The sequence below is a fragment of the Falco biarmicus genome, chromosome 17 (assembly GCF_023638135.1).
Source record: "Falco biarmicus isolate bFalBia1 chromosome 17, bFalBia1.pri, whole genome shotgun sequence".
NCBI classification, from domain to species: domain Eukaryota; kingdom Metazoa; phylum Chordata; class Aves; order Falconiformes; family Falconidae; genus Falco; species Falco biarmicus.
In genome coordinates, this window is record NC_079304.1 from 3512707 (window position 1) to 3536005 (window position 23299).

A 23299-nucleotide genomic window follows, 5' to 3' on the forward strand; every position below is an offset into this window, starting at 1 on the left:
GAGTTTCATACAATCGCATTTTACCTGCCAGCTATCTGGTTTTTGCCTTTTTTTTTTTTGTTTTTTTTTCCCCACAGTTCTACCAGAACAGTACACTTGGGCATTAACTTAAACGATAATGTGTGAGTTTAACAATTTTGTATCAGAGAAATGCTTCTTTGGATTTAAAAGAGCAGCTTATGTGAAAATTCCCTGTGATGCAGCTAGAATTAAGGGCTTTGTGTTTCCACTCCAAGAATTGTTCTGTTTGAGGGAATATTGAATTTGCTCTGGGCTGAATTTCTTCACCGTACCTTTTTTTTCTTGAACGTTTAATATTTATGCTAAAACTTGATTTTATTGAGATTGATGTTTGATTTCATGTTACTGATCCGTAACGCGGATGAGCTCTTTCTGGCTCTGAAGAAATGCAAAGTAAAATTCAGGTTAATCACTGAAAACGGTTACTGTGTGCGTGCAGCAGCGTGCTCTCATAATGTTTACAGGAACTGTACAAATATGTTAAACTAGTCAAGTAGTTTGCAACTAGAAGTAATTTACTAGTCCAAAGAAGCAAGAAAATGCAAAGTCAAACTCTGAACTGACAGTCTGCCACTTGCTTCTCTTGCACAATGTCAGGACAAGTGCTGGAGGGATGAGTAAAGCCTGGAGCTGCACGCGGCTGCACCGTCTGGAATTGGAAATGGATTTGGTTCGGTGGTGCTGCCGGTTACCGTGAATGCAGTTTTATTTTTCACCGTAAACCTAGTGTCACAGCAAGACCTCAGCTGGGAGAGGACTCTGCCTTCCAGAATTCTTCCCTTTTCTCTAGAGCGTGAAGAAGCTTTTTTGCGTAGGCGCTTGGTCGGAGCTCCGTCCCGTCTGCGCGGCGGTGGTGGAGCGCGGCGCGTGGCGTTGGCTGGCGGAGCGGGGTTTGAGAGAGCGGCGACACGAGCGAGCGGGGCGGAGGCTTGGCGGTGTCGCCGTATCGGGAGTGTTTTGGACCGACCTGCGGTAGCGTAGTGACGTTTGGAGGGCTGGATTTGGCTTGGCTGAGAAAACGGGGGTTCGTACCGATAACGTGCAAGACTTTCCCTAGAGGAGCCGGACGCTGACTGCTCTATCGTAGCTGATTTCACTTCTTACTGCAGGAACAAAAACCGGCAACGGCTTCGTTGCGTGAAATGATTACTTTGAACGCTAACATCGTCTTCCTTCCTGCTGAGGGCTGTGCTTGTCCTGCTCGGTGGGACAGAGCTGCTAGACTGTAACACAAGTTACCTTCATTTCCAACCGTTGCAATAGTGTCGTGGTGCTGCCGCCGCCGAGCGCTGCGGGGCCGGTGGTTGCGTTTGGTCAGAACCTTTGACAATCTCGTTTTCATAGAGGGAAGGTTTAAGGGCTTAAATTCTAGTACTGCAGAATAAAGGAAGTATTTTATCCTAACTCGCTCGCAAGTCAGCTTTTCAAACGAGCCAATGTGGAGTTCTCTTTCGAAAAACAGACTCTACAAGGTTTATTCGAACTTCCTTTGCACCAGTGTAACGTGATGGACTTATCCGGATTGCACTGAGGGCAAAAAAAGGTCTTAGCATCTTTCAGACGCTGAAATGGTAAATATCTCGGGAATTGAAATACTGGTCTATGCATATTGGAACTTCTCCGGTTCTCATGGCACTTGTAAATCAGAGTTTACAGGACTTATTTTAGTGGCATTTTGGATTCATAACGTCTCGTCCTGTGTGTATTGATATTACTGTACAGTTTGGACTTTTCTTGGTCTTCTATCACCATGCACAGAGACGCGTCCTGCATTTGTCAGTGGGTTTTATTATTATCATTATTATTATTATTATTATTATTATTATTTCCCCCTCCCCCCAGTTAAGACAGACAGGCTTGCTTCCTTCTCTCCAAACGTTGAATGAGACCGTTCCTTGGAGGACAGAAGTGGAATGGCTTTTCTTCTGAGAGAGAAAATGTATACAGCAAATATTTATAAACTGTACATGAACGCGCGATTTGATGTAGTTAAATAGGAATATGGTGAGTGCCAAGACTTTTCGAAGGAGCGTTATTGTGTGATTCGAAGCGAAGGCAAACGCGCGTTCCCCTTCGCACGGAGCAGTGGGCTCGGAGCGGCGTTCGGCGACGCTCCCGCTACCTCAGGACAGCAGCAGCAGCGCCGGGAGATAGAGGGGCAGTGGCGTTGGAACCTCTGTCGGGTCCTGGTGAGGCTCGGAGACACGGGGCTGTTTCTGTTGGAAAAAAAATCCGCTTAGAGATGCGCGTTGCTTGAAACGTTGCCTTTCACACTTGGTAGTTCCGGAACGTTCTTCATGGGTTGTGTTTTGTCTATAGCCGCAGGGAACCTTAGTGCCATTTTTCTAGCTGCTACCACTCGGCAGACCTCCCCGGCTTCCTTCGGCTCCGCGGGGGCTCCCAGACACAGGAATTCGCCACGGAGACGGTGAATGAGTATCTGAAAGTGATACGATGCCTGTGGCTTTTCTAGAATGATAAAGAGCTGATGGAGGCGGGAGGAGGCGGTTGCTGTAGGTGATGCCCTCGGAGCACGGTGGGACGTACGCGCACCCTGCGCCCTTTGGCGGGACTGTAGGCCACCGCGTGGACTTGGCGGGTGGACGAAGCCGATGGTAAAGCCCTTCCTTTTAACAAGAAGAGTTTTCTTTCCGGAAGTCAGGCTTTGTAATGATCGCAAGGTTTTTTGGTGGGTGGGTTTTTTTTTTGTTGTTTTGTTTTTTTGGTTTTTTTTTGGCATAACGGTAAGAGCCTTAATACTTAATCCCGAAACACACTTCAGCGTGCCCCCAGAGCGTTCCACGTGCAGAATTGCTCGTGCCCCGCTCTGCCGGGCGGACAGCCCAGAATGCAGGCGCTGAGGAGCTTTTGCTGTGCGGTGCTTGGGCCTGCCAGCTCCCACCCGGCGTTCCGCAGGGGCTGGTGGGTGCTGCCAGGGCTCCTGCCGGTGGGGAGCACCCGGAGGCAGCGGAGCAGACGTGGCCAACGGCTGGAGCGGGCTGGCGTGGAAGGGAAGGATCTTTTAGCAGAGGGGATGGAAGGAGTTGCCATTGAATGGCTCGGTAACAGGTGGAGATATATATATATATATATATATATGTAGCTGTTGGCTACAAGTTGTAAAGTCCAAGGAAAAAGGGGGTGTGTGGGGAGCGTGGCTCCCGGCTCGGGCAGAGCAGGCGTGTGACGTGAGGCTCCGTTGTCGTGACTGTGGCGTTTGCAAGGAGATAAGGAATTGTTTGACTATTAACGCTTTCCCTCTGATGGTTTGATTTTTTTTTTTATTTTTTTTTTTTTTTGCCTAATCATGGTACTCGTGGTGTCTGAGCTGCTGTAGGGCTAGTTTCAAATAGTGAAATGCAGTTGCATTCAAGTGAAAATGGAAGGAATTTCATGCTTTAAAAATGAAAACATGCATCAGTAACGTCAGTGTGTGGGAGATACTTGCATGTACAATGGTCTGACCTCTAGACCACAAAGCCTGGTGTGTTTTTTCTTGTGTGGATTTACTTTACAAATCTGATGCTGTGTCAGCTCCACCTCTTGCAGGGGAGTATTGAGAGTCCTTTCCAGATACACTGAACCTGGACTTGAACTCAGATGTAAAGACCATTAAGATGCTTCTGGCTGCCCCCGTTGACAGGCTCTTCGTTGTTTCGGCTACACGTGCTATGTAGGAAAGTACGTGGTTTCGTTTGTGAACTTTGGAAGTGTTGCTGTAAAGCTGGATCCTTAGTGCTAAAGGCTTCTGACTGTTTTGTAAATACGTAAACGCGAATTGGAGAGAAAAAAAAAAAAAAAAAAGAGAAAGAAACAAAAATGTTTAGAGACAACAGTATTATTATCCGTGGAATATTGCCAGTCCCTCAGCTTTCTGTATCTGACGGGGATACAGAGGGAAAGCTGCTGTGCTGTTGTTTCGTTTCCGATACGGAAACTGGCTCAGCTCCTGTGCCCACCCGCACGCTGGTCCGGGAGCCGGCCGAGTCGCTCTTCGATGAATTGAATGACCAAAGCGTTTGCACCACGCAGTGGTTTGCTCTTCTTTCCAAATTACTTCCTCCGTTTCAGTAATAACTAAAGATAGTCACTTCTCTTCAAGTGGATGGTTTGCATCCCGTCTAAATTTGTGCCTTGTACCCTCCCCTCCCCGTCCGTCGGGAAAAGGGCAGCCTGTGTGTGGCGCCGGCCGGGGGTCCGTCCCAGGCCACCGGGCTGGGGGGTGGCAGCCTGGACGCGGCCACTCTGTCACCCTCCGCTCGCGTGCAGCAGCTCTGCGTTCTGGAGATGTCCCTCTTGTCCCCGTAAGCGGGGACCCGCGCTTGGCTTGGAAAGACGATGCGTGATGCTTTGCCCTTGCCTGACGTACCCCGGCTTTCCCCGCTCCTGCAGAGGCAGGGACAGGATTATCCTTTCTTCTTTGCGTAGTGCAAGGCAAGTGTTGGCTCTAGCTTGGGTCCGACCTCCGAAGGAAAGCTCCCGTGTGGAACGGTGTGAGCAGGGTGCCGGGCTGCGGCACAGTCTGCGACAGGGTGTCACGGAGCCGCAGTACGGGGGGGCTGGGGACAGCAGCGGGCTGCTCCCCCCGGCTGGGTGCACGGCGTGGGTGCTGTGCCAGCCTGACCTCGGCGGCCCCACCTTCTTCCCTGCTTTCCCGTCACCAGCTCGTGCTTCAAAAGAGAAAATGGGGTGAAGCAACGTTGGAGGGATTGAGTGCGGAACAGCAAACCCAGCACCTTCATTGCATGCCTACCTGCTGTGTTGTAACAACGTTAAGGAGTAGTCAGACAAAACCAGGCACCGATGCGAAGCCAACTTGGAGAGGACGCTAACCCCCCCACTGCAGTATTTATCCGAATCGAAATTCTGAATGTTTACCTCAGTGTAAATATCTTAACCTTTCCCCTGGGAGGAAAGGGGTATTGCATGGAGCAATCACGATCCCCGTCGCTTTGCCAAACACGTCATCCTCTCCAAGCCAGGCTTCGCATCGGTATCGACACTGTCCCTCTTTGGACCCTTTACCTTTCTAGGATGTGAATGGTAAAAATGTGAATATTTGTTGTTTACTTCATTAGGCATAATTCATAATGATGTGTTTATATGAAGAATATCACAGACTGAAGCAAAACCATATGCAATTGGTTTACTTTATTATAAACTGTATATGATGTACAAACTAATAAAAACTTAAATGAGGACAGTCTCACTGTTGTTCTTGAACAGGCAAATAAACAAGATATTCCAGCTGCGCGTTCCAGTGCGGGATGCGATCCGGAGCACTGGGCTGTTCCCGGGGCACTGGAGGGAGAGGGGTCAGCGTGCTCCTGCGTTCCCGCAGGCGCTGTCCTGGGCAGGCGTTACCCTTTGGATGGAGTGAATCCATGTGGGATTTCTGTTGGGAAAGGCCCGAGCCGGGCACTCACCCCTCTGCCCATGTAGGAGCAAGCAGGGGTTTCTCCGTTGAAGGTGAGGGAGGATTACAGGTGCTATAGGGGTGTGAATATTATTTTTTTTTCATGTTGTAACAAGAATTTATTGTCATCCGTCTTTCTGAAACTATTTTGCTTTGCTAGTAAACTTGCAGAGCATTTACCGGAGTAGCCCCAAAGCACACCCTGCGCTTGTTTTAAACATTCAGCGGAGAAATGAGTCCCACGCAGGCAGCACTGGGCTTCCACACAGCGGCTTCAGCGCGCGCCCAGCCCTCCCCACACACCAGCTCCTCGACAGGTACGAGCCCAGCACCCGCTTGCCAAACACAGTAAGTATTTACATTTATTAATACGGGGTTAATGTCACTATGCAGTTCACCAAACACCAAGCCATAGCGGGAGTTTAAACTGTTGCCCTGACCTGCATCCGTTAGTTGAGCTTTGTGTTACAGTCAAGTAGTGACCACGTATCCACCGACCAACTGGCAACGGTCTGGCCAAGAGCAAAACCAGAAGTTTTGATAAAACAGGCTATTTAATAACAGAAGTGCTTCATCGTTAACTTTTTTTTTTCCAGCCAACGGTTTAGGTTTGAGCAGACTTAAGTTACGCAGTTACGGTACCTCCACTTCCTAAATTACAATGTTACTGCCATTCTAACTTTTAACATTCAAGTGCATTAGAGAAAAGTAGTAAAATCTTGCATGAAGTATAGTCCTATACTTCAGACACGATTTTAGTTTCTATAAAAGATGGAAAAGACGTTTGTCTTTTCCGTTCCCTGCCAAGGCAGGATTGTTCCCTAAAGGACAAGGGCAGTGCTTGGTCCAGCCTGTTCTGACAGGTGAAGTGAAATGCCTGGAGCCATGCGGCGGGATCTGAACGCCTCTCCTGCTGTTTTACTTGTTTCCCTTTAAGTCCACGATAGCTGACTTTGAGACATCATCTGGTCACAGCCTTTCCCTCTGCTCACCAGCACATCCCTTCCGTGCGATGAAGGATGGGTGAATGGGGACGGGGCACGGGGCTGCAGGACCCCCTTGAGGCTGTTCCGTACCCTGCTGCCCTCCGCCAGTTCTCCTCTCACCAGCTAAACTATGAGTAACTGCCACGCCGTGACCCACGGCTCGATTTTTCACCCAGCGATTCAGCTACCGCACCGGCTGCCGTCGGTCCCTCGGGTATGAGAGGCAGCGCCCAGGTCCCTTTGCTTGGCTTCAGGGCAGTTACGCACAGGCTTTGGTCTGCCACTGCTCGTAGTACGGACATGAAAGGTCTAACGATTGTGGTTCGTGGGAAAGTTATAAAAGATCGTGGTTGATCTTCCGCCGAGGAAGAAAACAAGCAGACCACGACAGCTAGTTCTCTCCAAAATTCCATTGAAATACTCGGCAGCGTATAAAATAAGCAGAAGTTATTGCTTCTCCATCAGTCGCAGGCTGCTTGTTTTCTTCCTTGTTCTGAGGCCAGTAAACTCTCCCCAGAGAGGCTTCACACAGGGGCTGGCAAAAGGGCTTACTTTAGTAAAGGTAGAATTATTCTCTTTACACTTTTAAAGGTTACAGGAGTTACTTGCCTTTTAAAAACGAACAAACAAGCTCCCCTGCCCATGCTCCTAGATGATGGCGCAGGAACTAAAAGCAGAGCCCCGTTTGTTGGTGCTCTGCGTTGGCACAAGTTTTCCTTTTCCATAGTAACCCGAGAATATCGCCTTCACATCAATCTTTTTAGAAAGGACGAGCATCCACATACCGTTATCAAAATACAGCAGTTTCCCTCCTCCAATTTCCCCCACTTCATCCCCTTTGTTCCCCGCCTTTTCCAGTTTCACAAACTCCAGCAGGTCAAGCCCAGTCTGGACGGCTTCGATGCCGTTGGCGCAGCCGAGGGTGATGTGAGCCCGGCTGCCTTTCGGGAGGTTGTCGGCGGGCAGGATCTTGTCGGCATCTCCGGGCCACAGCAGCAGCTGCTGTTCGCTCAGCTCCACGCGAGCCCCAACAGTTTTTGTCGTGATGAACAGAGCAGAAACGGCCAAGGTGAAGCCTTTGCCGTAGGAAGCCTTCACCACCTGCGAGAGGAGGGAGACAAGCAGAGAACGCGGCTGTAGCCGGCTGTGGATGGGTTGGGGCTGACCTACACGGGATGCTGTGTGCAGCTAGATCGTGGCCTGAAGTTCCTGATCCCCGAGTTCTGAACTGGTTGCATCTTTTTCCTTGGCAAATTGCACTATTTAACTTGGGTTTACCCGTCTTGAAATAATGTAGCTGGAACTGTAAAGATCTTAAGTCATCATCATTCAGCTTAAGCTACTGGGGATGATGCTGGGGGGGCGATGGGGGGTGGGAGTATTTTGTTTGGAAACCAACAAGAAATAGTCACCACCTCTGCCACAACTATGACTTTATTGCACAGCCACATGGACCTACGGACTGTCCCTGCGTTCTGTCCCTACCTCTGGCCTCTCGGCACAAGCAAAGCCACATCCCAGCCCACCCTGAGGGGGCTTCTGGATCCCTGCTGGGAAGTGGGAGGGGGGGAGACTGGTGTCCCAGGGGGGACTCAGAGCCCCCCGTACTCACTTCTTGCTGCGCGTATTCCTCAGCTCCAGCTGCTTTGCCAAACTCTGTGTATTTTGTGGTGCAGTGTAAGACCCCGGGCGGCCTCTTCACAAAGTAGCTGGTGAGATCGACTTTTACTTTGGGATCTTCAATAGCGGAAGCAACTGCAAATAACAGGTAAACAACGTTGCTGTCAAAAAATGATCCCCTTGATGTCACCCCATGAGCCTAAAACCCACCTCAGCTTTCTTCCCAACCCATCCTTCGTGTTTCATCTTTTGTACTGCTGAATAAATAAATGCTGGGTAAATAAAACTGCTCAGCCAGGCTAACGGGATGTTACTAGAAAACAGAAGCTTCTCTGCATCGAGGTCTCAACCTCGATGACTTTAAAGACTCCCTCGAGGGACAAGATTGTCCCGTCCTTCCCTTTTCTCTGTGACTCTTTGCATTTGTTCTGCCTTGCCCATCAGGCCACAGACAACCAGGGATGCCCAGCCACCAGGCGGAACGCCGCTGCCAGCCCAGCCCAGCTCCCTACAGTGTCAGAGCTAAACAACTTAGGAAAAACTGTTTCATTTATTTTTTACTTACAAAAGCAACCTTGTTAACTATGGGAAGCAGATTAGCATCTTTATAGGGTTTTTCTTAGTTGCTAACTTTAACTAGAAATTCACTTCAGAAGCTGACCAGACTTATTCCCTTTGCTGAGCATTAACATTTCATGAACAGAGTAAGAACTTGGTAAGATACTTCTATACATACAGTATTTACTCTCCTTTTTGAAGGCTTTGAGGCTTCCAAGCTCATCTAAGAAGGCCTGCCCAGCCTTCCTCAGGTTCTCCGAACTTCTTTTGCTCAAAAACCACCCAAAATACATGGGTAGGAATTCCTTCTCCAAGCTGGGCTTCATCTTCTTCAGGTCTTCCACCGACAGTTTCCATTGATTCTTTTCCTTCAGCTGCAAGCAATCCATTCGCCACTGGGTTTTGGGCTCGGCAAAGATGACTTTGTACCGGTACTTGTCAGCAATGTCAAAGAGTTGGTCCAGTCGTTCCCTCTCATGGTGAGTGTCATCCAAAACGATAACACTGATATCTCGTTTGCAATAGTCAACTAGATCCTCATCCACCTTTGTGTACTCTTCAGGGATGCTGCTTCTTATTAAAGGTGTAATTTTATAGCTATCGACAGAGATGACCTTGCAGGCATCTTTATACCTATCTTGGATAGCCTGGGCAAGAGTGGTCTTCCCACTGCCAGGCAGCCCTCTTAAAATAAAAAAGGTTTTAGATTCTTTGACCGTGGAGATGGTATCATCGTCGTCAAGGAACGGGAACTGCAAGCTTTCAGGCCTTTCTTTCGCTGATTGAGTAGACATTTTCCTAAATATTTTAGGCAGGAACGTGTGACTCTTCTTTGAGAAGCCTCTGTTCTGAAATGCAAGAAGGAAAATGTTTTGCAGGCTAGCGACCCCGAGAGACCGCGCGTTCCCACCACACGAGCCAGGGCGAACCTTTCCGGGGAGAAGCATCCCTTCTGCCCCATCCCCCCCTGCCATACCCCCCCCGTCCCCAGCCTCCGCAGCCCCACTCACAGCTACCCCGGCCGGTCCCACAGCGGGGACCCCCGTCCTGTCCCACCACCCTGGCACCAGCCGGCTGACCCGGGGAGCTGGGGGTGCAGCTCCGCTCCCACTCTGGCCTCAGCTCCGCTCCTGCCCGACCAGGAAGGGGAAGTTTTGCCTGTCACGTGGCAGCCAGCAAACCGCCAGAGCGCGACAGCCTGGCCAGGGCACCTGGAGCATCACATTTATTTCTGAAAATAAATATTTGTGGCTAGTCAATCAGGAGGGTGCAGCCTGCTGCGGGGGAAACGAAACTCCCAGCAGGTTGCAACAGCTGCTGCAATCTCATCACTCCGTTTGAGTAAAAAGAGACCACAAAGGGATTTCAGCCTGTTCAGGATCCTCCATCCCCGTAGGAAAGGCTGGTTCCGAGTGAAGCCTGCAGCGATGCTGCCTCTTGTTAGGAGCTGCCATCTCTTCCCGCTTCGCTGAACAGCAGCAGCCCGGCTGCCTCAGAGGAGGGGATCTGGGGCGGGGATCTGGGCTCCTCTTGTGATGGAGAGCAACGGAAATGGTTTCCAGTAAACGAAACCCCCTTTCCCAGCAGCTGCGGAGCTTAACACGAAAGCGAAACCAACCCTCTGAGCAACGGCGAGTGAGCCGGGAAGAGCTGCTGGGGCACTGGCGCTGGCTCAGCCACCGCTCCGGGAACTGCAATGCCAGCAGAGACTGGGAAAACGCAGGACTGGAAGGAAACGTGGGATTTCTCCACCTGCACGACTTTTTGACAGCATCCACGGGGCAGCCACTGGTTTTTAGGTCAATATGTGAACTCTCCCCCCTTCCCTCCCCAGTTGCCTCCTGGCCTAGCCCAGCCCATGACCAGCGGAGCGATGCTGGAGGAGCCAGTGTTGCCATCGGTGCAAAAACCAGGAGCGATGCTGGAGGAGCCAGCGTTGCCATCGGTGCAAAAACTGGGGGATTTACACACAATGTCAATGCTCTGCCCGCGGCAGAAAAACGCAGCTTTCCCATCTGCAGGGCGAGGGTGTTGTTTAAAACCCGTTTCAGTTATTAACTTTCCTAGCACTTATTCTGGAATGTGGAGGTGGGTTTTGGGTCCAAAAGCGCCCCGAGAACGGGATGGGGGAGCGGGATGGGGGCTTCAACAGCCGCGTTGGGCAGGATCACTGCCTGCCCCGGGCCAGCTCCTGCACGGCACACCGGGATGGGACAGCCCCGAGCAGCCGCGGAGCCAACGGGAAAAGCAAGGAGCCCCCCCAACACACAGCTGTCCCGGGACCCCCGCGGGGCCCTGCCCACGGACCGGGGGCTCCTTCTCCTGGGACCCCCGCGGGGCCCTGCCCACGGACTGGGGGCTCCCAGGCCATGGTACAAGGGGAAGCAGATGGCGTGAGCCTCTGAGAGCTGCTCCTCTTTGGGGGGTGTCCTGTGTGCCAAGGGGGGGCTCGGCCTCGCTGCTCCGGTGGCCGGACAGGGGCTGGGGCAGCCCGGCCACTTCGCTGCAGGCAGCTGCTGGCGCTGGCGGTGACTGAAGCCGCTTTTCAAAGGCGCAAACAAAAGAACAATGATAGAAAACACGCTCCGGCCCCATTGTTCAGTGCCCAGCAGGGAGGATAATAGTGGCCTTCATGGGCCGGGGCCACGCAGGGCTCGGCCAGACAATGGTCCCACAGAGCCCCGGCGCGGCGCCGGGCTCCCGGGTGCACAATCCCCCATTGAGCCCCCGCCCCACAAAGCCCCCGCTTGTCCCCCCGCGGGGCAGCGCCTCGCCCGGAGGGAGCCGCGGCTCCAGCATCAGGGCACTGGCGGTGCCGGGGCTCCGGCTGCCCCCCAGGGTGGCCCAGGACCCCCGGGACGGGGCTGTGGGGACCCCCTTGGGGCTGGCTCTTGGGGCTCAGCCGCGACGCCCCCTCCGGACCCCGCGTCCACGTGTCGATGCCGCCGCCGCCGGTACCTCCCCCCCACCCCCCCCGGGACGCCGCGGCTGCCCCGGGCCCCGCTTACCATGGTGAGGGCAGCGGCTCCGGGGCGGCCGCCGGTGCGGAGCGGCGCGGCGGGGAAGCGGCTCTGGGGCGGGGGCGGCCGCGGCCCCTTTCATAGAGCCGGGGCCCCCCCTCGCCCCCCCTGTGGCCGCGCAGGCGCGGGGGGGAGCGGGGGGCCGGGCTGGGACCGCCCCCGGGGCGGTGGAGGAGGGTGGGTGTGCGGGGGCCCCGGCGCCGGACAGGGGGAGCCGGGCCCGGGGGGGTGGTGTGTCTGGCGGTTCTCCGGTCCGGGAGAGCCGGGCCCGGGGGCTGGGGGCTGCTGGGGGCTGCGGGCTGCCCGGTCCGGGGGGAGCGGGGCCTGGGGAGGGAGCTGGGAGCTGCCGGCTGCCCGGTCCGGGAGAGCCGGGCCCGGGGGCTGGGGGCTGCGGGCTGCCCGGTCCGGGGGGAGCGGGGCCTGGGGAGGGAGCTGGGAGCTGCCGGCTGCCCGGTCCGGGAGAGCCGGGCCCGGGGGCTGGGGGCTGCGGGCTGCCCGGTCCCGGGGGAGCCGGGCCTGGGGAGGGAGCTGGGAGCTGCCGGCTGCCCGGTCCGGGAGAGCCGGGCCCGGGGGCTGGGGGCTGCGGGCTGCCCGGTCCGGGGGGAGCCGGGCCTGGGGAGGGAGCTGGGAGCTGCCGGCTGCCCGGTCCGGGGGAGCCGGGCCCGGGGGCTGGGGGCGAGGGGCGGGCGCAGGTCCGATAGCCAGGGGTGCCCGGGGACGGAGCTCCCGTTGCGGCGGGCCCCGCTCCGCGCCTACGTCCCCCCCCCGGCCCCGCCGCCCCCCGCCCCGCCGCTGCCTGCGCGGCCGTTCGCTCCTGCCGGCTCCGCTCGGCCGCCCCCCGCGGCTCCCTCCCTGCGCTTCCCGCTCGCTCTCCATCCTCCCGGTCGCCGCCTTTGGGGTTTTCATCGCTGCGACCGTCACCTGGGGAGGAAAAACCCCTCGGAAAGCGCGTCCCAGCGCTCGGCTGGGCACAAGCTGAGCGGGACCCCTCGCCCCCAGCACCCCGGCCCTGCTGTGGCCCCAGGGGGTGCGGGGTGCCCAGGCGCGGGGGACACGCGGGAGGTGCTGCCCTCTCCTGCACAGGCTCCACCACCCCCAGCTGGCGGAGCACGGTGCTTTGATGAAGATTTTAATTCGCCGTTTGCAAGGAAATCAATGCTATGTGAACTCTTACGATGCAACTGATGTTTCTGAAGGCCTCAACGCTACGGGTCTCGTTTATTCCCACTTTCAGTCACGTTTCGCTTCTGCCTTCTGGGCACTGGAGCTGTTTTCTGTGTTATTAAAAGCAGGTTTTTAAATGGATAGCACTGAGGAGGAAACCAGGCTCCCTCACTGGCATCGAGGCTTCGCTGCATCACTTGCTTTGGTTTATACCAGCTCAAGGCGAAACCTTTGCTACCAAAAAACTGAAGCCACAAATTATAACTGTGCTACAGCCTCACATATAAATTAATTCCTGCTACTGTGCACTAGCAGAGGCGATGCAATACGGGCCAGAAATGTGGATACTTGCTCCCTGGGAACGGGGTGCTTTGTTCCCATGCCTTGGCCTGTGCTCCAGGAGAGGGAAGTGGAGAATTTTTATACTTAAGGGGTGCCGAGGTCTAAATGACAATTACCTTTAGGAAAGTTAACTGTTGTTTCTCCTCTTCTTTTGTTCAGCTCTTCAATGAACCTTTTGCTCACATCATCTAAGGCCTGAAAGTGATACAGCTTATTAATAAGAGCTCTAGAAATGCAGTTACATACCTACATTTTTCCTGCTTTCTTTTGATCTCTGCTGTCACTACCTGATCCTTTCCTACCATAAAACTCTCTGCAACAATATGCTTCATTTCTCCCTGCAGTGGTTACTACCTGTTAGCATCCCTTATCAAATGTCTCCTCCCCTGAAGATTCCATCTCTCTCACACTACCATTTTTCTTCTGGCAGGAGAAGAGGCTCTGCCTGAGCTCAGGACACCCGTGAGGGATCACCAAATAGGTACGTCCCTGTGCCGTAACTGTTCCCTGGCAAGTCGTGTGCGCTCACATCACCCACAACCCACCGTCAGGTCAGCAAAGGCTGGCTACCAAAACGTGCAAACTGCTTAATTGTGGGTCACTGGCCATGCCCAGATCTTCTTCCATGGTTTGATGCAAAGTGGTTTCTCTGGGGCATTTTGGAGAGGCCAGAAAAGGGTGAGCTGTGATCAGAGGCTGACAGCTGAGCACAGAGAAAGCGCTGCTATATTCTGTGTGTGAAATCCTTGCCCCAGGGAGGTAAAAAAAAAATTTTGCCCTCAACCTGAGCAGGGCTAGGGCTTCATCCTTTTATATGTTGGACTGGTTCATAAACTGGGGTTAAGTTTTCTAAGCCAGGAGGTTTCATTATTTTTAATATGTAAATGGCTTCAGAGGCTGCATTTTCCCCCTCTTAATACACTAGCTGTGTAGCGATGTTTTCTCAATTCACAGGACACTAGACAATAGTTACAGCCAACTTATTGATGCTGCCCCAAGCTTCTCTCCTCTTTGCAACAGCCCACTTACAATAATGATGGCCTTTTGAGCAGCTTCACTGTGAGTAAGCTTTGCCTTGTCAAGTGCTTTTTCAAAGTGGATGATTGCAGACCGGTAATCCTTTAATTTTACTGTAACAGACAAATGAAAGCATCTGTGTTAACCCAAGACCAAGAGAACAACAATAGTTAATCAAGCAAGTCTCCAGTGAAAGGTCTTGACCTGAGCAGTTACTTTGGCTGTTAAACGGCAGAAATGTTTTCACTAAGATGCTGAACAGACAGGCTGTCTCCATCCTTAGAGCAAAACTTGTTGTAATGCCTTTACCTTGTGCTTGTGCCACTAGTACCGTAGCATGGAGTTGCCACTCAGCATCTCCCTCTTCATCTGCTGACTGCAGGGACTTCTGTCCGTAATTTTGGGCTGCTTCAGCTTTATTCAGCTCAAGGTAACATCGGCCAATTTCATGGAACAGCCAGGTCTTCTCCAAGCTGGATTTTGCCATTGGAATCTTCTCCTCCCAACTTCAAGCAGAGAGAAAGGCGATATTTACTGAATCTTACTAGGTGCAGTTATAATTTCAACCATTGATTTTATAAACAAAGGGTTCCAGGTGCTGTTGGTATGAAAAATTTCACAGCCCCCCTTGCCAGCAGTATGAATAAAAAAACCTCAAAAGACATAATTAATTTAATTCCCAATACAACCTTATGCCTCTTCTGTTACTAATTTTACATACGTGTCAATAGCTTGCTGGAATTTGCCGATTCGGGCATAAACTCTGCCAATGTTATCAAGGGCTCTGGATACAGCATCTGGCAGATCACTGCATTGAAAAGAAAAAGAAATTGTAGTAGTTGACATAGGCTTGCTCCTGATACTTGTAAGTTTTCTTTGGTGCTCAACGTGACTTCAGGGTAAGTGTTAAGAAGTAAAGGACCGATGACACTGAAAGTCATAAAATCGAGGTGGATCTTTGATTTTATCTACAGCTGTTGCAGCTGACACCCCATAACACACAGGAGAAAATGGTTTAGGTTTTGTCTCTGATTATTATTTTTCTTTGGTGCAAATCTGGCAGTCCTTGTGAAAGTCTGTCCATTTTTCTTTGCCTCAGTTTCCCTTTGTTGCTTTGTGGGTCCTGAGGAAGTCCCCTACCAGCTCCTGAGTCCCTACCACTAACAGATGATTTCTGCCCAAGAGAAAAGGGAAGAGCCAAAAACATGTCTGCAGTGTGTCTACAGACTCCTGGTAAGAGGCCCCGCTCCCTTGTGTTCTGAGCCTCTGCCCCAGGCTAGAGGCAGCTCCTTCTATAATAGCGTAGCCTGTGGACTTTAATTTTTTTTCCTTAATTGGTCCTTGCTCCCATCTTCAGAAGCAGCCTGCCTTGACTACCTTTACCTTATAAATGAAAAAGGTGATGAAGGGAGGGGATAAATGCCTCACTGGGGGTGATCGCTGACCTCCAGCCACCAGAGGACAAGGCCCCCCAGCCCTCGCTGCGCTTCTGTCCTTAAAAGTCACTTCACATCAAATTAAAAAGGGGCTAAAATTACGTATCCATCTCATTCCTGCCTCTTTACTGCTATTTCTCAACTTCATCTGGCATAACTGGAGATTTGAGATCACCAGGAGAGAGGCAGACATTTCTTAAACCAATATTAATTTTAAAAAGTGATTTGTGAAAATGATGAACAGTAAGTGAGTTACATTTTAAAAGCCCTACGCAGTATTGGAAAAAATAAAACCAAAATAAGGTCGATTCAAGCAACTATTCCATGTTTTCTCCTGTGCTTTGCAAAACTCTTACTAAATCTTAAGACTATGTTTTGTTCCATCCTGTTTTAGCTGAAAGAGCCACCGAATGTGTTCTGTATGGGCAGGTAACTGTACCTCTTAGATAAATATTTCAAGCTTGTTGTTACGGTTTGAATGCAAATGATTTTAAGAGAAAATGTAGCAGAAAACTTGTGCAATTTAGAGCCTGACCTTCCTGAGAAGGAAATACATACTAGAGGCTAAAGTGCTGAGACTGGGACTTGCATTTTTTGCTTTGCTTCAGCAGAGGTTTAGGTGTGCCACATGGTCGAGGGCCTTTAAAAATCCGCTTTCTTGTTTTTGAAATAGTGGTGATAGTAAGTCACTAGAGACCACGATACTTGGGCAGAGTGTGAATGCATTGCCCTGTTAAATCTCCAGGTAAGAATTGTTACTTTATACTAAAATATCTTAACAGAGGTACTTCCCTCTTTCCCCCTTCCATCTGAACTTCTCAGCACTTACTTCTGCCTGGCAAATTCCAGATCCATTTTATGGCTTTGCAGAGCTGCCTCCATCTGGCCCATCTCCAGCTGGGCATTCCCAATGCAGCTGTAGAGGTTTCCAATCAGCTCGTTCTTGTTGGGAACTTCATTATCTGGCCACCCTCGTATTGTTTTTAGCACACGCTCAGCTTTCTTGCAGCTTTCTTCAGGGGAGTCGCCAGTCAGCACTGGAGACAAAGATGGAAGTTTATGCGAGTGTATGGACGCAGTGATGCTGGGGAAATAAGACTAAGTGCGATTGTGTAAGCCTCAGACAGAGCTTGGGGAAGGTTAGAGCTACTAACAGTTCGTGCATCTCCTACACTCCTCCCTCCCGTCTCCAAAAACTCTGCCCCTGGGAGATGGTACTCCTGACCCTCCACCTGGCACTACTGGGAATCACTTTCATCACAGCAAGTAAAGGGAAATGACCCTGGTAACACTTCACGCTTGCTGAAGAAAAATAAAGGGGAATTATGTTTGTTGTCTGACTTTTCGAAAGTTCGTAGTTATTGCAGCAGGGCAGCCTGGTCTTGGAAATGAAGTTCTAGCTATGGTACTTGGGTTTTTGGTCTCCTAAATTAGCCCCTTGCACTTCCTTGGTGAGCTCTGTTGTACCCAGCTGGACGATGGTGCTGCGGGAGGGAGACTGCAGGACGTTTCCCACACCACCTCCACCGAGCTGTTGCAACTTAAAAGGACGCAACTCCAGCAACAACTAGACTCTTTTCTCCTGGGTTGTAAATATGTAGCACAGGAAGAGAGAAAGAGACCAGAAGCAGCTGAATTACTCCTTCCTTCCAGACCAGTTTTTCAGCTGCTTCATCTCTCTACAAGGGTATTTTGGAACTACAGAAATTAACTCCAGTGGCCTGCATTCTCTCAATAAAACAACTTCTGATTAGCAAACCAGAGGTGTTTGCTAAGCATGCAGCAGTGGCCTCCCTGGCTTTGGTACCTAAGTGGTGTCCTGAAACCCAGTCAGCAAGACCTCAAGTACAGAAAAAGCTGAGGAGAAAAAAAAAAAAAAAAAAAAAAAGTCTTGGATTCTGTATCCAGTGTTGGGAAGGGTAAAGAATACAAAAGCAAATACTTCCCCAAAAATGCCTACTAGCATTTGTTGATACTTGCACTGCTTCTATTGTTCTGGTCTGTAATTACTACAGCAAATAATTACATGTGCTAATCATGATTTCTTACTGCTTCCAGCCAGGACACCTACACATATCGATGTCTTCCATACTCTTCACAATGTATCTGCCAACCTCAGCTGCGTTTCGTTTCTTGTCCCGGATCCACCTTTGCTGCCTGAGCTTGCGCTCTCTCACGCGGGCATAAATAGGCTTCTGCTGCTGCCAGAAATCACTGCGTGTGTCGAGGTAGGAAATGCCACTCAAAACCAGGTCTGCTACTTTGATCCCCTGCTTTGTGCTGCTCTCCATCAAATCTGAAAAGAAAATGGTAGAACCTGGGAAAGTAGTGATGGATATGAAGGGCGAAGCTGCAGTTCAGTGAGGGACTGCTGGTGCATGTTTTTCTGCTCCGACAGAGAGCGACAGTCTTTGGTGCTGCTCAGAGCTGGTGCTTTTACATGCCTGGAAACCATAGCCCACATATATTATTAATGCTAGTAATACCATAAAACCCGTGAGTAGGCTAAATTCTTACTTATTTCTCGATTACTGGGTAAAGAGTTCCCTAGAAAAATGACTAAAGGGGAATCACCCTTCTGCCTAGTTCTGAAATAAGCTACTTCTCCAAATCCTGACATCTTGATCTTAACATCACCTATAACGAAACCACAAATGAATTGCAGTCTTATGAGCAATGCTTTGCACTTAATGCAAGTGTTAGTGAATTTATCATTATGAGAGAAATTAAGTAATTTGTAATTAATCTGTTTCTGGTTTTTATTTCATCAGCAGAGATTGCTTTGAGTTGATTTACTGTTCATTATAAAAGCCTGCCATTTAATAAGGAAGGAAATACACTCAGACAATGTTATGAACAATCGATCTGACTCCAGAAATACCTGTACTCTCCAGGCACCTGCCTCTCTCACAACCACTGCAAGCACGATGTGCTGTGCGAGCTCTGATACAAATAAGGAAGAGTAGTCATAGGGATATAAAAGAAGAAGAGGAAAAAGAACATGCTTAGAAGGAACATTTAGTTAAACAAAATGGAGAAAGACCTTCATCCTTGAGCAACTTTTCTAGGTAGGCCTTGTCAGCATAAAGCTCTCCAAGAAGCTGTCGCTCTGTTTTTGGATTCCTCACAGGCTCCTGTTTCCTCGTCCATTTTTGATCCTTAGTCAGTTTGATTTGCGGTTTCTGGGTCGTATTTTTGCTCTACGGCAAGAAAAAATAAAGGAAAACAGGGGAGATTAGTGGGGAACACTAGAATTAGCAGAATTCTGTTTACACTCCATATGAGCCAACTTATTTTTTAAATAAAAGCACAAAGTCAGTGTCTCACCAATTGTTTGGTCATGAGCAACTGAAATTTTGCAACCAATTGTGCCTCCTCCCTTCCAAGAACAGAAGAGGGCATTATAGTAACAGCAAGAATTAGTCCTGCCCCAGTGTCTCGTGCAGTCCTGCAGGGCTTACTGCTCAGTGCTGTGCAGGGACATCAAGGCTGTGGGAGAGGCAGATCTAGGTGTCCACGGTCAAGGAAACAGAGGCTGTAACAGCCAGGGCTTCTGAAACATCAGGAGAGTATTTCTAAAGTTTCATATTCAAGACGCTGACAATTACAGGGCTAACGTTTAGGCCCCTTTGTACAAATTATTTTTACCACCGAGTACCTGTAATTCCAGGTGAAAGAAGACACGAGCATTCACTGCACTGAGTTCGAAGGAAAATGTGGCTTGGCATCTCAGAGGAATAAGGCACTATTTCACTGGACCACCCCAAAATTAAGCAATCAATAAAGTGTCCATTATCAAAAATGTGAACCTTCAACATCAGGTAAGACCAAAGTAAATATTGTAGATAAATGTACCCTGGCTCCAACCTCACTGCTGTTACTGATTAGCCTTTGATGGGTGATCAGCAACACCCAACAGAAACAGTCAGGCTGGCAGAGAAATTTCAGCCTGGGCTTTGTTTCTCCGTCCTTGCTCTTCCCTGCCCTTCTGCCTTCTCCTTTAAATTTTGTGTAGCTTGAGCCAGAACTACGTTAAAAGCAGGTGCATAAATACTCTCATAACAGATCACTGCACTTCCTATGGTCAGAAGGTGCTTCACTAGGCCAGCTGTGTCTGCATTCATGTTGCTGCAGAAACTGTTAATCCTCTAATGCCTATTTCAGAAAGTATTAGTGGTATAATAACTGTAGCTAGCTTCTAAAGCAAGAGCTCTTCAGACCGTACCTCTGCCTGCCTGCTTATAAAGCACAGATCCTCTTTGTTCTCCAGTTTAACTGAGGATGGACCTGTGAATACAGAGAAAATAGTTGTTAAGTGTTCAGGAACAGCAGATCAGAGGCTTTGAAATTAAAATCACTCTAAATGTGCCAAGCCTATAATGTCCCATTTGAAATAAAGCTTTCTACTAATCCTTTGACATGAAATATGTGGATGTTGGTGTGTTCTGTAAGCAGGGAATACAGCTCGTAGGTGCAGCTCCTCTCGGGATTTTAATTACTATTTTCACATGGCACCAGGGGGCTCCCATCACAATGCAATTCCTACAGAGACATGCTACATCCTGCACAGAAACAGAGGAAGAAAAAGAACGGCAAGTCCTTCTGAGGGATCACAGCAGAGGTTTAAAATGAAAGTAAAGCACAGGGATCTCCAGCAATCCAGAAAACTAGTTTAAAGTTTTTGTGCACTGACATTAGGGCAAATCTCCTATCTCGTTTTCACTCTGACATCCAGTTCTGCCATTCAGATTGCACTCTGGCAGTGGAGGTAGGAGTGAAAAACAGCGCTTTGTTTTGGCCTGGTCAGAAGGAAGGAAAGAGCTGTTGTAGAAGGAAATCCTCCAGCAAGGCAACTGGGCCAAGATCAGCAATGCGAGTACTTGCATATCACGGAAGGCAGGTGTTTCTGAATCTGCCAGGCAAAGCAGATTCAGTACCGCAGTTTTGGGGATATACCCCGTTAATGCGCGGGCATTTCCCAGCTATTTAAACATCTAGATCAAATGCTAACGTGTTGCCTTGCTTTTCCCCTGCATCTAGGAGCTATCACTTGATTTAAAGTCTTGGGTTTTAATGTGTTCATTTGCCTACAGCCCAGATGCTTGAAGGCATTTAAAGCTCTCAGTATATCAAGCATGGCAAGCATTTCAGCCGACCGTTGCGAAGATTTGTGTTAAGCTAAGGAAGCAGCAGTAATGGAGGAAAGCAAGCCAGATCTGGGAACTCTCCCTGTTAAAAATATCACATTGGAAAGAGCTTCAGGCTTTTACACAGCTGGGACATGAAGTTAATCTGTGGCGCTGGAGATGGACTGAAATTTTGAAACAGATTTTAAGGAAGAGTAAGGCACTTAAATATCTCGAGCATCAGGGCCTGTGTAGGGGGGTGCAGCAGGGTGTGTCCTGGCTCTGCGAAGGGACAGGCTGTTGGGGATCCACCTGAGCAGTAGTTCCTAACTAGCTGGGCGGGTTTTACAGCAGCCAGGTGAGCTACACACGAGTCATGCTGTGCTGGTGTAGGAGGCGGCAGCCCCAGGTGACACGTGCCTGAGAGCGGGTGCATGTCCTGTCTGTGCTGGTTGCCATATGAGAGCATGGCTAAGAGAAAAACTAAGGCAAAAGGGAAAAGTTTTCAGTTTGCTTTAAATCTCACTAGGTCCTTGGCCTTTCCAGTCTCCTGCAGGACTATGTTCTGTGATCTAAGCCAGAAATTATGAAAGCAGCACTCCACTGCAATAGTCAACAGTTTCACTGGTCTTATGCAACGTAAACTGGAGGAAAGTCAGGATCTCAGGAAGGCCACGCTCAGGTAGCAAGGCAAATTTCATTACCATTTTGAGTATTGGGATAAAGATCTCAAAATGGATTCTGTGACCAGCACTGCTGCAAGTAGATGAGCTGCTTTGTTCTGTATTACCTACAAAATCTTCATGGTGACTTTGGAAATGTAAGTTAGTGTCATAATTTACATAACTGAAGTTATTAAATACTGTATATGACTAGGCATTCAGCCAAAAAAAAAAGTAGAAGAAAAAAAGAACAGTGCTGTGCTTTTTTTGGTGCTTCCTGGTTTCATCTGAGGGTGGCCACTGAGCACATGAATCCAGAAGCAGAGACCCTGTTGTTGCAGGTCCTTGGGTCACTTGCAGAGCTAATTTCCTACCAGCTGTTCACTGAACAGCTTCTGGCTGTGCTTGTAGGGGACGTAAAATGCGACATCTTACTTCCAATGCAGTTGACGATTGCCTCCTGGGATTTCTCGATACCCAGCCTGAACTTCTGTAGTTCTGGACGTAGTCTGTAGCCTCGATGATAAAACACCAATGCAAATTCAAAATCACCCATGGTATATAATGTCTCAGCTTTTTGGTAAAGTCCCTAAAATGACATTTGGGGAAAAAAAAAAAAGGAATAAAAAAAGAGAAAAAAAAGCTTCAGAGATCTCAATTAACTTCCTGCTAGGCAGAAGTGAGAGCCCTGTACTATCGCAATCTGTATACAATAAAACCCGACCCTGGAATTCTTTCTCAACTGCTGCCTACGCACCTCCACTTCTCTGGAAGCAATAAAAATGTCAAGGATGTGTTTAGAGTTAGCTGTTTCTACGCAAGACTATCTCCCAGATGCATCAAGAGTTTCACCGAAAAGTTAAAGGATGGTTAAAAGACCACCCCTTGCAGACCCCAGACTCTTACCACTTCATGCTCTTTACCTTGGAGAATGTTTTGTCATTTTGGAGAGAAGCTTCAGCATCTTTCAGGGCATTTTCTGTGTCTCCAAGTTTCAGGTAACATTTTGAGCGGGCAACTAGACCGTGCTTGTCTCCTGCTCTCAGCTTCAGCGCCTGCAACGCAACAGACACAGTATGTCATCAGTGCTGGCTCAACAGGACAGGTATTTACAAGCATGTACATTCGATGCAACCTGCTCTGTCCCAGCCTGGGTCCTGATGATGGATGGCGATAAAACCAGTATTTTTACTGAAAAAAACCCCAACCTCCTCTAGATGTTCACACGTTCCATCTGCTGCAGCCACCCTGTCCCACGCCGGAGGTGCTGCAGCCCCTCTCTGAGCACTGCCCCCAGCCAACAGGAGCTGCACCCCCTCGCACCGCCCACGGGTGCCGCCTCCCTTCGTGCTGTGATCTCCAGGCACGCGTGGGGACCCTTCCCCTCACGCCACCACCTGGACGGGCCGCCTGTCCCCACGCTGCCACCTCCCCTTGCCGTGGGATGCTCCGCCAGCCTCTTCCCTTCGCGCTGCCACCTCTGCCAGCCGCCCCCGCGTCAGGCAAGTGCCACGGCCCCGCACGTCCCGTCGAGGCCCTCACCCCCGAGGCGCCCCCCCCGGCCGCGCCTCGGCGCCCTCACGTTGTTGAAGCAGGCCAGAGCCTTGCCGTACTCGCCCCGCCGGCACAGCAGCGTCCCCTCGGCGATGAGGCTGGGGAAGGTGCCGGCCGGCACGGTGCCCGCCGCCGCCATGGCCGCCCCGCTGCCGCCGCCGCCGTCGCCTGGCAATGGTCGCCCGGCAACGGCCCCACTTCCGGCACGAAGCCCCGCCCAAACTGTGACGTCAGCACGACGCGCCCGCCGACGTTTCCCGCGCTGCTGCCGCCGCTGCGGCGTGTCCCACCGGCCGTGGGGACCCGCGGGTGGGTCAGCGCCATGCGTGGGCCGCTGTGCGTACCGTTACCGGGGCCCCGCTGTGGTTCCGCGGCCG

At 50.6% G+C, this 23299-nt stretch overlaps 2 protein-coding genes and 1 long non-coding RNA gene across 9 annotated transcripts; 1 reads left to right on the forward strand and 2 right to left on the reverse strand.

Moving 5' to 3' along the window:
* Nucleotides 1-5157: 5157 nt before the first annotated feature.
* On the reverse strand, nt 5158-11768 carry CNP (2',3'-cyclic nucleotide 3' phosphodiesterase). 4 transcript variants are annotated; one of them, XM_056362392.1, is made up of 4 exons: nt 11610-11768; nt 8780-9449; nt 8036-8178; nt 5158-7524 (listed from the first exon to the last, which is right to left on the reverse strand). In XM_056362392.1, the coding sequence occupies exons 1-4, from the start codon at nt 11610-11612 to the stop codon at nt 7072-7074; spliced, it is 1269 nt and encodes a 422-aa protein (XP_056218367.1). In that variant the 5' UTR covers nt 11613-11768; the 3' UTR covers nt 5158-7071. The 4 variants fall into 4 exon arrangements, with proteins under 4 accessions (XP_056218367.1, XP_056218369.1, XP_056218368.1 ...); XM_056362394.1 differs by lacking the exon at nt 11610-11768 and adding an exon at nt 9681-9787; XM_056362393.1 differs by lacking the exon at nt 11610-11768 and adding an exon at nt 9612-9744.
* Nucleotides 10314-22481, forward strand: LOC130160125 (uncharacterized). 4 transcript variants are annotated; one of them, XR_008825937.1, is made up of 6 exons: nt 10314-10400; nt 13558-13608; nt 15244-15377; nt 17639-17808; nt 19251-19401; nt 22361-22481. It is a non-coding gene; the product is annotated as an uncharacterized LOC130160125 (long non-coding RNA). The 4 variants fall into 4 exon arrangements; XR_008825938.1 differs by having other exon boundaries at nt 15277-15377; XR_008825936.1 differs by lacking the exon at nt 15244-15377.
* Nucleotides 12738-23117, reverse strand: ODAD4 (outer dynein arm docking complex subunit 4). The gene is made up of 12 exons (XM_056362385.1): nt 22951-23117; nt 22292-22423; nt 21804-21957; nt 19806-19867; nt 18624-18780; nt 17652-17876; nt 16410-16617; nt 14866-14952; nt 14454-14650; nt 14157-14257; nt 13244-13322; nt 12738-12895 (listed from the first exon to the last, which is right to left on the reverse strand). Exons 1-12 carry the CDS (start codon nt 23059-23061, stop codon nt 12852-12854), a joined length of 1557 nt encoding a protein of 518 aa, XP_056218360.1. The 5' UTR covers nt 23062-23117; the 3' UTR covers nt 12738-12851.
* Nucleotides 23118-23299: the final 182 nt, after the last annotated feature.

Excerpts from the sequence above, each read along its gene's own strand:
- CNP (XM_056362391.1), bottom strand. The coding sequence starts at position 9,548 with ATGCTTCTCCCCGGAAAGGTTCGCCCTGGCTCGTGTGGTGGGAACGCG. Across the intron at positions 8,179-8,779 it reads CAAAAAGGAGAGTAAATACT|TTGCTTCCGCTATTGAAGAT; the intron begins GTATGTATAGAA and ends TGTTATTTGCAG. Across the intron at positions 7,525-8,035 it reads AGGAATACGCGCAGCAAGAA|GTGGTGAAGGCTTCCTACGG; the intron begins GTGAGTACGGGG and ends CTCCTCTCGCAG.
- ODAD4 (XM_056362385.1), bottom strand. The coding sequence starts at position 23,061 with ATGGCGGCGGCGGGCACCGTGCCGGCCGGCACCTTCCCCAGCCTCATC. Across the intron at positions 17,877-18,623 it reads AAAGTTGCTCAAGGATGAAG|ATTTGATGGAGAGCAGCACA; the intron begins GTCTTTCTCCAT and ends TTTTCTTTTCAG. Across the intron at positions 14,651-14,865 it reads TTCCAGCAAGCTATTGACAC|TTGGGAGGAGAAGATTCCAA; the intron begins GTATGTAAAATT and ends CTCTGCTTGAAG.